At 37.5% G+C, this 13,891-nt stretch overlaps 1 protein-coding gene across 1 annotated transcript in view; it reads left to right on the forward strand.

Annotated features, from left to right (window-relative positions):
* Positions 1 to 13,891, forward strand: part of TRHDE (thyrotropin releasing hormone degrading enzyme) — a gene marked incomplete at its 5' end in the record, with an annotated part of 202,012 nt that overhangs the window by 112,319 nt on the left and 75,802 nt on the right. The window contains one exon of the mRNA XM_084206037.1: positions 256 to 321. Coding sequence (XP_084062163.1) covers positions 256 to 321 — 66 coding nt within the window. The remainder of the gene's footprint in view (positions 1 to 255; positions 322 to 13,891) is intronic.

A 13,891-nucleotide genomic window follows, 5' to 3' on the forward strand; every position in this document is an offset into this window, starting at 1 on the left:
CTCAACACATGGGGCAGGATATTAACACTTATTATCACTTATTAACACTTATTATGCCTTTGCCTTCTCGCTTTTCTTAGTAAGCCTTTGCATTATCTTCTCTCTCTCTCTCTCATTCGAGCACAAATAAAGATTGTATAAGTTACAGGTTTCAGGCATATTAGTGTTGGGTGGAAATGCCTGCTTCTGAGTGTATTTATTGTGTTATATTGGAATTCAAAACTGGTAACTTTGTTTCTCTATTATTTCCCATAGGGTGCAGCTCTGATTCGAATGTTGGCTAGCTTTATGGGTCACTCTGTGTTTCAAATGGGCTTACAAGTAAGTAAAGGCATTTCCATCTTTGTGTAGATGTGTATTTCTAGCAGTTTATTTTGCTCTGTCTTTTTTCTTTTGAAGCTATATTTGCATCAATTTCTGGAAATGTTTCTTTACTTTAGGACCTGAGGTACCACTATGTCCCTGAAGCTGAATTTGATTGAAGATCCAGTTTCACCTATATTTCTTGATGTATGAAATGATTGTACTTTAACAGGCATACAGTTTTTTGTAGAGTGCCACATAAAAGCCACTTTATCCATGTGACAAATATGTGAAGGACTAGCTGAGGATGTAGCTACTTCTCTTCACCTGCGTTTGACTGCTGGTCTAACAAATAATAACAGTATAAGCCAGCTGGAAAATAAACAGCCCTAAAATGAATAATGCTTTTCAGATAAATATTTTGCCATGCCTTCCTCCATAGCAAAATCCTTGAGCTTTATTTTTACCTTTAATAAGCGTGGAGTGCTCTCTGCCTTAACGATGTTTTGAAAACTCACTCTGTCTTTTAAAAGAAATTTAAAGAGGTAACATTTCTGTAGAAAGAGAAAGAAATTCAATGTGCTGATTACCACGGATGAACTCCTTTCAGCAATAATTCAGGACAAATGAGTGTTTCGTAAACTATTTAAAAACAAACAAGCCAAAGCATAAAAAACAATGCAATTCCCTCTATTCTATTGAAATCTGCTTGAGTAAATCATGTTACAGGCAGCTGTGATTGATGAATTATGTATGATACAGCCTGCTACTTAGAAGTGTCCTTTAAAGTAAATTGATGTTCACCTGAAATACAATTATGCTAAGTTAGAAGGAGTAATCAATCTTATCTGTTCTTAGTAAGCTTTTCATTTTGAAATTTAAATAAACTACGTCTAGGATCAGGTCATTTTTTAACAGAATAATTCTACCTCTAACCAAAATAAATTGGAAGATAAAATATAAACCAAAAATTAAATGAATGCATTGGTCATGTCAGAGAGGTATTTTCCATGCAAAGGCAATGAAAGGAAACTTGCTGAGGAAATGCAGCTTTTTGGAGAATTTACAGTACAATCAGGGTTTGTGGCATAACTTACTCATGCGACCAGCTTGATCATTTGCTTAGTTGCAACACCAGGTCAGATCAATTAGATAAATTTCTCATCCAGATGAGAACTCTTTAAATCAGAAGTTTCCTTCATATAATCTTTTGTATGTCAAGGGTAAAACCACCATGTCATTTAAGACAGTAAGGCTTCCTGTCCTTAGTCCAGCAAACTCCATATTCCAGCCAGAAACTTCTGTTTGGACAGATCATTCATAGCAGATTTCAGTAGCACCTTTTCCCAATGGAGTATGTCACTCAGGGTTTTAGAAAGGAAAAGTTTTAGTGTGTACATCTTAAACCCTGTTTTTCTGTTTTCTTCTACGTTTGCCTGAGAAATAACAGTGTGTGAGTTGTCTTGAAATAGATTGAGAAAAAAGCTCAGATCAAAGAATAGCTATGCAGGGATTAATCATAATTACCATAAAGTTGTAATGGAGCTTTGGTTTTTGATTTGAGTGGTTTCCTATTATTTCTGCTTTTCACTGGTTTGGCTCTAAATAGAAACCATTCTGTTTGCTAATGAAAGTCTATGAAAAATCTAACTGTGAAAATCTGACTAGTACGAGTCTTGGCATCAGTTCAGTAGGAAGATGATGATTTTAACTAAAACCAGTTTGGAATCCAGATAGAGATTTTCCATGTATATGTTTTCAGGCTGAACAAAATAAAACATAAAGTTCATAAGTTTTTAATAAGCTACAAATTATACAATTGGAACTCTCTGTCAATCATTTAATTTTTTGTATTTTGCAAATCTAACAAAATACTGTTCCTGCACTGTACATTTGGGGGGCTATAGCTTTGCTAATGATAAGGGGAACTGGAGGACTAATTTACCCTTTCTGTCATGCACTGGTTTAGGCATTTAAGGTCTTTAGCTTGGTACCATCACTTGGGTTTTTGAATTGTGTTGCCTTGAATCCTGTTTTAATGTGGAATTCTAATATTCAACTAAATGTCCTTTCTGTAGAATAGCAAAATTGAATATTACTACTATTTATAAATCTCTTCAAATAACAAATATTCTGAAAATGCACTTGATGGTTCATTCCTCCTGTGTCATTCGAATGGCTTTCTGAGTAACTGAGTTCTAAAAGACCTCTACAGCCAGTTTTTCCAGGAGAATGCTGTGGGAAAAGGTGTCAAAGGCTTTAGTAAGTCTTTAGTAAATTCACAGCCTTTCCCTCATTCACAAAGTAGGTCACAGAAGGGGGTCAGGTTGGTCAAACAGGACCTTTCTTACAGCATGCTGGCTGGGCCTGACGCCCTGGTTGTCTTGCATCTGTGGTGTGGTGGCACTCCAGACAATCTGCTCCGTGACCTTCCCTGGCACAGAGGTCAGGCTGACAGGCCTGTCATTCCTCAGATCACCCCTCCAGCCCTTCTTGTAAATGGGTGTCACATTGCTAACCTCTGGTTGTCTGGGACTTACCCAGTGAGCCAGAACTACTGGGAAATGATGGAAAGTGACTTGGTGAGCACTGCTGCCAACTCCCTCAGGACCCTTGGATGGATCCTGTCCTTTCCAATACATTTCTGTGTATCTAAGTGGTGTAAAAGACTGCTGACCATTTTCCCTCAGATGTTTGGTGCTTCAATTCCACTCTCTGTCTCTGTTGTCTAGCTCAGGGGGCTGGGTACCCAAAGAACAATTAATTGGTCTTACTATGAAAGACTGAGACCCAGAAGGCATTAAGTACCTCAGCCTTTTCCTTGTTCTTTGTCACCATGTTATTCCTCATATTCTGCCAAGAATGGAGATTCTCAGCCCTCCTGTCCTGTTGCTAATATATTTATAGAACCATTTTTTCATGTGTTTTACAGCAGTGTATAGATAAAGTTCTACTTTGGCTTTGACTCTTCAAGTTTTCTGCCTGCATAACCTTGCAATGCCCTTGTAGTTCTCCTGAGCTCTTGCCCCTTCTTCCACAGGTCATAAACTTGTTTTTGTTATCTGAGCTCCAGACAAAGGTCTCTGTGCAGCCAGGCTGGTGGTCTTCCCCACTGGCTTCTCTTTCAGCAAATGAAAGCTGGGATGGCCAGCTCCAGCACCTTTAGGATTTCTTAAATATGTTCAGCATTCCTGGACTCAATTGCTCTTCAGGCAAAAGCCCAAGGGGCTCTCTCAACAAGTGTCATAAACAGACCAAGGTAGCAGTTCTACTCACCCCTCTGCTAATTTCTCCAGGAATTGAAACTCTATCATTTCGTAATTGCTGAGCCCAAGATGCCCTCCAATCATCACATCACCCACCTATCTTTGTTCACAAACAAGAGGTCCTGCAGGACAGCTTTTTTAGTTGTTTTGCTCAGCAACTGTGTCTAGAACTTAACTTCCACACACTCCAGGAACCTTCTATATTGTTACCTCTCCACTCTATTATATTTCCAGTATAATTTCAATTCTTTTTAGTGTATTAGCTATGTCCTTAAGTGCTTAACAGACGATAAAAAAGAGTAATTCTGAGGTCTTATTAAAGTAGCATAAACAAAAATGAGTAGTTCTTTATTTGTGTTTGCATTGTTTGTGGTTTCATCCAAATCAAGGCATGATTCATCGTCCTATTAAGAGGTAAAGAATTAGAGCTTTAATATAAGAGACACTACAATAGATAGGGTGTAACTTAACTTTGGGTTAAGGAGAGGAGAAAAAAAGGTTTAGAACAAGAAGCAAATAGGATTGCTACCTTATTTGTTAGTTGCTTGTTTTTTCTTATTCATTGATGTGGACTTCCTGAAGAGCAGGTGGAGACAGGCTGGGGGTGAAAAATCCCTTATTTGTGAAAGAAAACAGTCAATTGTATTAAAAAGAAGAGAAAAGTTGGTGGAGGAGAATGAGGTTCTTTGGTGGATATTTTTTACCAATAAATAGGATCTGAAGGAAATGTACAAATGTGCATGTGATCTGTAACAGTTCAGCAAACTGTTCTGTTAAGGGGTCTGCAAGGAAGTAAAATTCTGGTAGAAGTGCTCATTTTTACAGTGTAGATGTCTTTGTAGAGATTCATATCTGTCAAGAATAACTGGACTGTTCCTATGATGGTAAATATACTTGAAAGGACATTTGATTATAGTGTGGCAGTTCCACACTAAAGCTGCATCCAAGACTCTAGTGAAGGTAGGATATTTGAAAAGCCCTTCAAAGATATGATGTCTTGAGTCATATGGCATTTCAGACAGGAGATTTAGTTACAGACAGAACATTCTCACTGTAGCACTCTGTAGACAAAAGCAAAAGAGAATGTATTTCTATTGGCTGTAATGAATAATTGAATAATGATAGTAGTAGCCACAGCTGGTAACACTTGCATATGAGAAAGTTACAGCGATTATTTTTGTAGAAAATATCTAATAAATCCTTCATTCTCACAGCAGGTGATTTATGTCTTTGTAAAAGTTCTGGTGTCTTTCCTGATGTGCAGTTTCTTATGCTCCAGGAAAATTCAAGAAGTGCACATTACTGAATGCCAGTACTCTTCATACAAAATGGTGTTGCTTTTCAGTCAAAAAGCTATTAATCAGGTAAGAAGGTGGTTAGAATATGAAGAGGCTTGGTCAGCACCACTTGCTCTGATTATGTTTCTGAACTGCACAGATTGATAGAGGTAGAAGCCATAAGTTGGCTTTATCATTCAGTCATCTCTCAGGGTGGTAATATGCAATACGATGTCTGTGTGAGATTTTCTTCTGTAGAATGTTGTTCCAACTCTGTTCTTGATGGTTTCTTCCATGTCTGGTGTCACTGGATTGCATTTTTGGGAAGATGTTACTGCGTTATGACAATGCATCTCTTAAGTAATCAGTGCTTCATTTTTATTTTTTTCAAATTAAATAGAGAGAGAAGTATCAGTGATTTGAATGTCTGGTAGATGTGTTTTAAAAGGCACCTCCAGTGCTGTAATGAGATATTTCTGCACTGGTTTATTTTCTTATATTTGGTTTGATTATTTTGGAGCTTCATCTCTATTACTGTACGTTTGTCAACACTGCATTTCATTTGCTGTGTGACAGCTCATTGATCACATAGATCTGTATCCTTTTGAACTTCACTTGCTGCTATGTATGTGTTCATCACTCACTCTGATTTAGTGCATCATCAGCAGTTTGAATTAGTTACCGTAGGAATCTCTGCTTCTGTGATAAATTAACTACTTTCTAGGCTTCACATTGTACATTTGGAAGAATTTTCATACAGTGCTTTGGATAGATACTCTCTCTTTTGGTGCTGTGGAATGGCCACTGTATTGAAACAAATTAGTCAGCCTTTCACAGGAACTGTGTGGGGAAGTGTGGTGTTCAGGCTATTAAATACAGCAAGGTTCAGATTTCAGTCACCTCCTAGTATCATATTGCTGGCTGTTTAAACTTCCTTTCATCTGCGCTGCATTTTCCTGTTTTTTAGACACCTATCATGTGCATGAAATAGTAATGCATGAAATATTTTCATCTATTTCCATGGTATTATATGATAATCTATTTTTTACATAGTGTATTAAACAGTGTACCCATTTAATACCTATTTATTGTGTCTTTATTACCAATTCATAATATTTAGTTGTTTGCTGTCTTTAATGAGACATCATTAGAGACTTCTTTTCAAGAGTTTTCTGTAAAAATGTAAAAAATCTGCAAAGACAAACAAAAAACAGGCGACTTAGGAGCAAGGTCAGTGAAGCAGTAAACTGCAGCATTGCCTGCAGATCAGCAATGCACATGGAACTACTTGGAGTCTTCTTTTGCTCAGTCAAAGGATGTAACTTTTGCCACCCAGGAGGAGCATCTTCACATCTACAGTACCTCTGGTGTTGCAGCTGGTGCATTTACTAGATGTTGAGTGAAGTACTTTTCAGCTGATTCTGCACCCACCTCCTCTGGTTTAGAAAAGCAGAGTGTATGACCTTAGTGAACATCAAAGTATCACCATGGATGTTCTGGCAATTAACTGTCTGAGGTAGTTGCTACCAATAACTTTATCTGAGAATTGTCAACTGGAGAACTTGAGCATGTTAAAGGGAGGACTTCAGAAATCATAGGAAATCTCACAGGAGCTGACATCTGTTTTCTACAGTGCATTTCATATGAGATTGTTAGCATCTTTCACCTTTTTTACCCCCTCAGCATTTCTTCTGCTTCTAATTTACATCACTCTGCATTTTAGTTTACATTTGTTAAATGAATTCATTGTTATGGACTGAATTCCTATAGCTTTTTCCACTTTGACTTACACAGGTCAGTAAAAGACAGTAGGTCAGTTTCTTGCATAAGAAACTTCCATAAGTTGTTGTGTCACAATATTTTTTTCCTTTGAAAATTTTAAAGACTTATAGCATAGTAAGGGCCAGACTTGGGTATCACTCCAAAAATGGAAATTCTTCCTCTAACTCCAAGAGTATTTGAGCATACTGTGTGTAGCAAAATGCTAATGCTTAAAGGAAAATTGTGTTTGAAGCTGCATAATTTAAATGTAAAGCTTTTGAGAAATGCTAAAGTTATTTTTATTTTCCATTCTTTTTTTTTTCCTCTGTGTGCACCTTTACCAGGTTTTTTAATTATGCAAGTACCCAGTGTTTCTACACAGGACAATGCCTGATTCTGTTGACAAGGTGGACCATGTTAACTGAATTGTTCTTCTGTTCAATAGTTTCATATCCTTCTCATTTGCTTTGTAGCCCAGTTCCTAGTTGCTACATTCAGTTTTCTTAAATGTCATCCAGTGTGGTATCAGAGTGCATCGCCAAAAGTTAATACAGAGGACAGAAACCTCATAGGGAAGAAAGGCATGGTGCTAGGGTAGAGATCTAGGCACAGAGAAATTGAAGTTAAAATTTACATAGGTGTGAAGGATGCTCCCAAGTCTTAGCACTTAGGGATCAGAAGAGTATATGTGTTCAAAGCACAGCTTCCACTGGCATCATTGTCAACTGTGTGGCTGCTGCTCTGCCTGTGAAAACACCAACATGGGCCTCCAGAAAATGTTGATCATTTAACTAATATTTCTTTAAAGAGATTGATGAGAGTGGAGTGCCTGTACATCTGAAGGGAAATTGGACCAATGTGAGTAAAATGAAAAAGAGCCATGAAATTTGGATAGCTATTTTGAAACCCAAGAAGATATTCTGTTAAAATATTTAGCATTATAAACCACTTCAGATATTCAGAACAGATATCACATCAGGTTCAGTCGCAGAGTCCAGCTCTGCTACAAATGAGACCACAGTGCTGTCCTGGTGTGCAACAAGCTGATCCACAGACACAGTGAGGGTATTTGGTTTATCTACAGTTCTCCAGTTTACCTATTACCTTTTTGAAAGAAGAACATGGGCAAGGCTGAACATAATGCACCCACAATTTTAGCAGCCACACATCATGTGTGCTGGTGGTTTTTGCCCCATATAACATTGGTGCTCTGCAAAGGGGGCTTCTTCCTGAAATGGTGCATTAGCAGAGTATTCCTGTTTGGTTATATTATCTCCTTTCCATCTTTCTGCTCTGCTTTGTGTTCCTGGAGCATTTGGATCAGACAGTTGTCTTCCCCAGTTGTTGGGGGTTGCCAGGAGAAGGGAGACATGGGCTCTTTGCTTTCTGCTTCTGGGCCTGAGCCTCCCTCTGAGCATAAGCAGCTGTGAGCTGTTGGTGCAGGGAGAGAGAGGGTCTCTATTGCTGCTGGGATATCTAAAAGTGATCAGGGCTAGGAAAAAGCATTTTCCTGAAACAAGATCATTTTCCTTCTGACCTTTAGAGCTGAGCTCCAGTGCATGGGGACAGCAGAGGAAAGGACACACTGATATAAAAAAAGTAAAATGTGATATATTTCAGTACTTTCTGGTGTTGACTAAAATTTTGGAGAAGAATTCAGTCTAAGGTGGACTCTTTGAAGACAGGATTTCAGTTCACACAGCTACACTTTGCCCACATTGGAGGTTGCAGCAAGGAACATAAAATGTGGTGAGAGTAGCTGCTGCTGATCCTCAAAAGCCAGCAGTGTCCTCAGTGCCTGGCTTCAGAGCAAGGTTATGGATGGTATTGCCTTCATTAGGAGGAAGTCATGGTGTTCTTCAGCTAGGACAAAATGTTACTTTACTCTGCTGATAAAGCTTTTACAAAAAGAAAAACAATTAGTATACACACTGTGTATAAACCAGGTTTGTTTTCTCGGAGCAGCATTGCCCTTTATGGCAATGTTAGAGTCAGTCATGTTACAGGTACTGCCTAGCTATTCACTTGGTGTGCCTTCAGTGGGCTTCTTTTTGTTGCATATGAAATTCAGTTATGGCTGTTTTCTCCTTCTGTTTTATTATAAGAATTATTAAGAGAAAGAGTGATAGGTATGAATTTCCAGATAATGTCAGTAGGCTCAGCAGCTATTTACAAAAATGCTTTCTTTTGGAATAGAATTACACTGTTTTCCTGATAGCAGCTCAGTGCCAGCCTTACCACTGTTGCTACGAGGCAGCTCAGTGGATTTTACAGTGTACTGGAAGGGAAGCATTTTGTGCATGATTTTGCTGCTCTTATGCAATCAGAATTTCCATTAGCTCTTTAGAAGTCAGTGGGGATATTTTCAGAACAAATACTGCAGGATTGAACTCCTAGTTAACACATTATATATATTGTAAATTAAATAAATAGATCAATCTACTTCAGTCTAGTGGAGGACATTCAGAAAAAAATATCCTGAATGTGTGCTGGACAAAACATGCTGTTGTGGAAACTTTCTCCTCTCTTTTATAATCTCTTTCTTCTCTTCCTCCTCCCTTTTTCTCTTCTTCTTCCTCTTCCTTTTCCTTTCCCTACATGTATTTAAAATTAAGTTACTCTGGCTAGGTTAACACACATATCACCAAGATGTAAGGGCTAATGATTTTTAAGATGTCTTCACTGTGGAAGAAAAAGGTGCAACTCTAGGGACTGAATTGTGTAAAGCTGTTTTGCACAATGAGAAACATTTGCTCATTGCTTCTCTATCTGTTACTCACTGTTAATGTACAAGTGTTTCAGGTCCTTATGATCTAGACACGGTGACATGCTTGCAGTAAGTTTGCTTGATTGGTTTATGGACACCTTTTCATAATAAGTAGCAATAACTTTTTTCCAAGTCTGGTGTTTACATAGAGTAAATTGTTACAGAAAAGTACAGCAGAGTTCTTTTGCCTGGGTTAGCAATTCTTGGGCATAGTTCAAGTTAATGCCGAGGAATGAGCAGCCAACCTGTCATAATTAGCAGGTGCCATCTAAATATTTCTGGAAAACTTTCCATCTTCTTTTTTTTTGAGCGCACTAGGAATATATTTTTGAGCAATGTGTGATTTTTGGTTAAAGGGTATTATATGACCAGAAAAGACAGAATTAAATGAATGTACAAATTCAGTCAAATATATGCAGTTCGATTTCAGAGAGTGCTTTATTTCTCTAGGATTTGTCCTTAGCTCAGTATTTTAGTACTGCTACCAAATAATACATCGAACACATTTTTCTTTAAAGCCAAGCTTCATATACAAGCAGGTTTCTCACTGCACAGCAGATACCATCAGACTCTGCCATGCACTAACTTTGCAATCCTTCTAACTGTTCCCTTTAGACTTTGCTTACAAACTGCTTTGCCACCACACTGCAACTGCTGCTGCTTGTTTCAAAATGGAACTGCCCTCCTCTTAATATTCATAGCTAAAAGGTGAAGTTGAGTTTTACAAAGGAAATAAACCTCTCAGTTTAATATTTCTAATATTTTATCAAGGATTCTCAGCAAAGCAGGATATATTTTAAAGTAGCTGGAAATTTGCCGGAATACGGATTTTTAATCGGTTTTAGATGCCCCATTTACATTGGGTTCACAGAGTTGCACTACAGAAGATTATTAATTGAAAAATTGAATTCCTTACAGGCACTTCTGTAAGGAATTTTTCTTCTTGTGTTGGAATGAAAGCAAAGGGTCATGTTCATTTTAGTTGGCTTATTTCTAATGTATCGTACTTGTTTCTTATCAACAAGCAGTGGGTAGAGCAGAGAAAGCAATCCCACTGACATGACGATGGCTCTTGCCTGCTTTCTTTTACTGGTTTCTCCTGTATCTCAGCCTGCATGTAACAAGGCACAGGTACTGTCTGGATCTTCTAAAGGAATGTTATACTTCTAATACCATGGATGAGATGCTCTCAACATTGCCCTAATTTTTCTCACGCAAAATCAATGCTAAAACTCCCATTGGCCCTTATAATGCCAGAAGTGTCAGTTCTGCTGATCTGATTATTGTTAGCCTCAATGGGGGCATCATGAATTACAAAGGAGAAAGGACAAAGTAAAATGCTATAATTATGTGGCCCATTCAGCATCATTGGCTCCAGAGAGAATTAAGATTTATTTCCATGTGTGGTTCCAGTTTCACTCTTTCTGATTAGTAGTTATAGCTTGCTGTTTAGACATAATGATTTAATTGTAGATATTACATGTTGACTGGATATTTTCCAGTTGCTGCTGGTTTGTCAGCATTATATCGCTGTTCATGAAAAAAGTATAATGCACCTTTTGGAAATTAAGGGCTGGAATTTCAGCTGGTGTACAGTGATAGGATTCCACTGAGTTTCTTCCCTAGGATTTTATGTGTTGACTGAAATAGTGACCCAAAGAGAAGGCAAAACACAACTGAAGTGAATTTTTGTATGATGGCTTTGAAGTATGTTGTGCACCATTTGGGCTTTTTTTTAACTTCTTTTTACCTATTTGTGAGTTTTAACTAGAAGCTAGCTAAGAAGCTCCTGGTAGTAGACGTTATAAGCAGGGTAACAGAAGTTCATTCAAAGCTGCAGAAAGTGGGAATTATAGTTGGATTAGTTAAACCTCATGGTAGCCCCATGTGGACACTTTAAAAACTGAAGTTAAATGTTACTTCCTTTCTTTGATTTATGATAGTGTTTTATTATTATTTTAAGCTTCTGAGTTTAGTCTACTTCAGTTTTCAATGCAGCATCCATACACCATTTCTAACAAAGGTTAACTAATTTACTATAAAAATTAGCTTATTGATGAGAAATGACACAACCAACTGTTACTTAAACATTTGAAAAGAACATTTGAGCATCGTTTTTAGAGAAATACACTTCAGAATGAAATTTTGTTCCCCTTAAATGTGATGCACTGATAATCTTTCTCTTAGCTATATTCTGAAATCACCACTGTGTATCTTTCTGTCCAGTCTCTTTCATAATTCTTGGCACATACTCGGACAGGCCACTAGCTTAGGAAATCACTGTTCTATTTTCCTCAATTCTGTCTCCAGCTGCTTGTTCTCCTCCATCATAGCCACCCAACACCACTTCATTTATACCAGTGGAAGATTTTGGAGTCCTCCTTGGTGAACTGTAACAGATGTGATAATTTTAATACTAGATAAGGACTGTCCACATAGTCAGGCCTGCTATCTGCAGGCATTACCTTATATTCCTTATGTGCTTGCTATGTGCTTGCTATGTGCAACTATGATGAAAATATATTCTATTACTCTAGTATATGCTATATCTTGGCAGTTTCTTACTAGACTGCCTGAAAGCAGTTTTGGGCACTATTAGTAAAATAATGTAGAAAGTGAAGCAGTTCTTTGGCTTACTTGTCCAGGAAAAACCTGTTTTCCAGTTTTTTTCTTAGCTGGCATTACAGTAGTGCTTTGACAACTGGTCTGATAACAGCTGTTCTTTCAGTTTGGAGGTAGCTCTGCAGCTTGACTCACTGGTACAAATTAATTCTTGACACAAATAGAGTTAACCCCCAACTAATTTGCCTTACACAGTGTTGATGATGACCAGTAAGGTGAATTTACCTACTCCTTTGTTGCTTGGCTGACTGCCCAGCCGGGAGGTTGATTGCTTCTCTTCCTTATGGCTGTTTCTTCAGGATTAGTCTGTTGTAAAGCTGAAAAATACTGCAAAAGTAGATGGCTATTTTCCTTTTCTATTCAGTGGTCTTCGTCTCTTATTGGAATCTTCAGAATTTTGCAGCTTGCTGGTAGTCCTTTACCACTGGTTCACACTCCCTCTTGTTTATTGCTCACCTTTGCGACCATGTTCACTGCTCCCTGACCCTTGCCCAAGCTTTTCTATTTGAATGTTAGACAATGTTAAGATAATGAGTGACAGCAGATTTGATGTTAGCAGTGTGAAGGAAGGGAGGAAAAAGGGGCGTGTTTTACTCAGAGTCAGCATCTGTCAGATGGCGTCTGTTGGTTTAAGATTAGGTATATAAATTTCTAGGAAAACAAACACACTGGGTTATATACCTGGAGCCTTAGAGCCTGATTTCTACCTGAAGTAAATGTTTTTATTTGTAGCATTAAATCTTCAGTGATATACAGCAGTCATGTATAAAACCACTGAACAAGAACATACTGGAGGCCAAAGGGAGGAGGATGTGTACTGAGGAGTAGGAATGAAATACAAAAAAGGGAGATAGAAGCAGGCCTGCTTTACCTGAGCCTTGAGAGAGGAGAAACATAGCCACAAGAATTGGAGATGAAAATAGTTTGCTACATTTCCTCCCTCATACAGTGGAATTTTCCAGTTATCTTTAGGAGAAAAATGAAGTTACTCAATCTCAATCTGTTTCAGATCTCAGCATCACTCATGTAAGTCTGGAGCTGTTCCTTCAGCTGAGCAGTCAACTTCATACAGATTAACTGAGAAAAGAATTTAGTCCTAAATTTGATATTTCGGTTTCTCTTTATAGATGTAAAACCTCCCCTGAAAGTAAGGCACATGTTTGGAGACTTACTCCTCCTTTACACTTGCTTAACTTTTTGGTATTAACGTTTTGGTATTTATCAGTCACTACCTTTGTGAGCATTATTATGTTTGGATAGTGGGGTAGTTCATTTATTTTGTGACCAAGAGACTTTGTTAATAGGCAATATTGCAAAGAAATGAAAGACTTTTCCCTCTTAAATAATCTCCTTTTCTTAAAAATATCTAATACAATAAAAGGTCTGAAAGCTGAATCAGTACAGCATTACTGAAACAATCTTTCAAAATCTTTTAGTGTTTTTCACTGTTCATACCACTGTTCAATCTATCATCTTCAGTTTACAAGAAGCAATTTCAAAGCATTGAGCTTTTTAATTCTTTTTTTTTTTTTTGGGGAGGATTAAGATTACTGTTTGATAACACATTATACTGTAGTCTAAATCTCTTGGGATTTTTGGAAGGATCTTATGTTTTGGTTGTGCAATGATTGGACTTTGTTCTCATGGTAAAGAAAGAGTCAGGATATTTAGTTGTTTATTTATTTATTTATTTACTAAATGTTAAGACTTGCTAAAACATGTTAGAAAACTGCATTGTCTGATTAATTTTTTATTGATAGAGGTGAATGGATCACATTCCATTATTCTTTCTGGCAAAGAGTGGCTTCATGTTTTAAAGTGAAACTATTAGGAAGAATATTACAAGAGGATGCATGCTGAAAATGTAAACTCAACTGATTACTTTTGGGTGTGTG

The sequence above is a fragment of the Fringilla coelebs genome (genome assembly GCF_963513975.1).
Source record: "Fringilla coelebs genome assembly, chromosome: 5".
In the NCBI taxonomy this organism is placed as follows: Eukaryota; Metazoa; Chordata; class Aves; order Passeriformes; family Fringillidae; genus Fringilla; species Fringilla coelebs.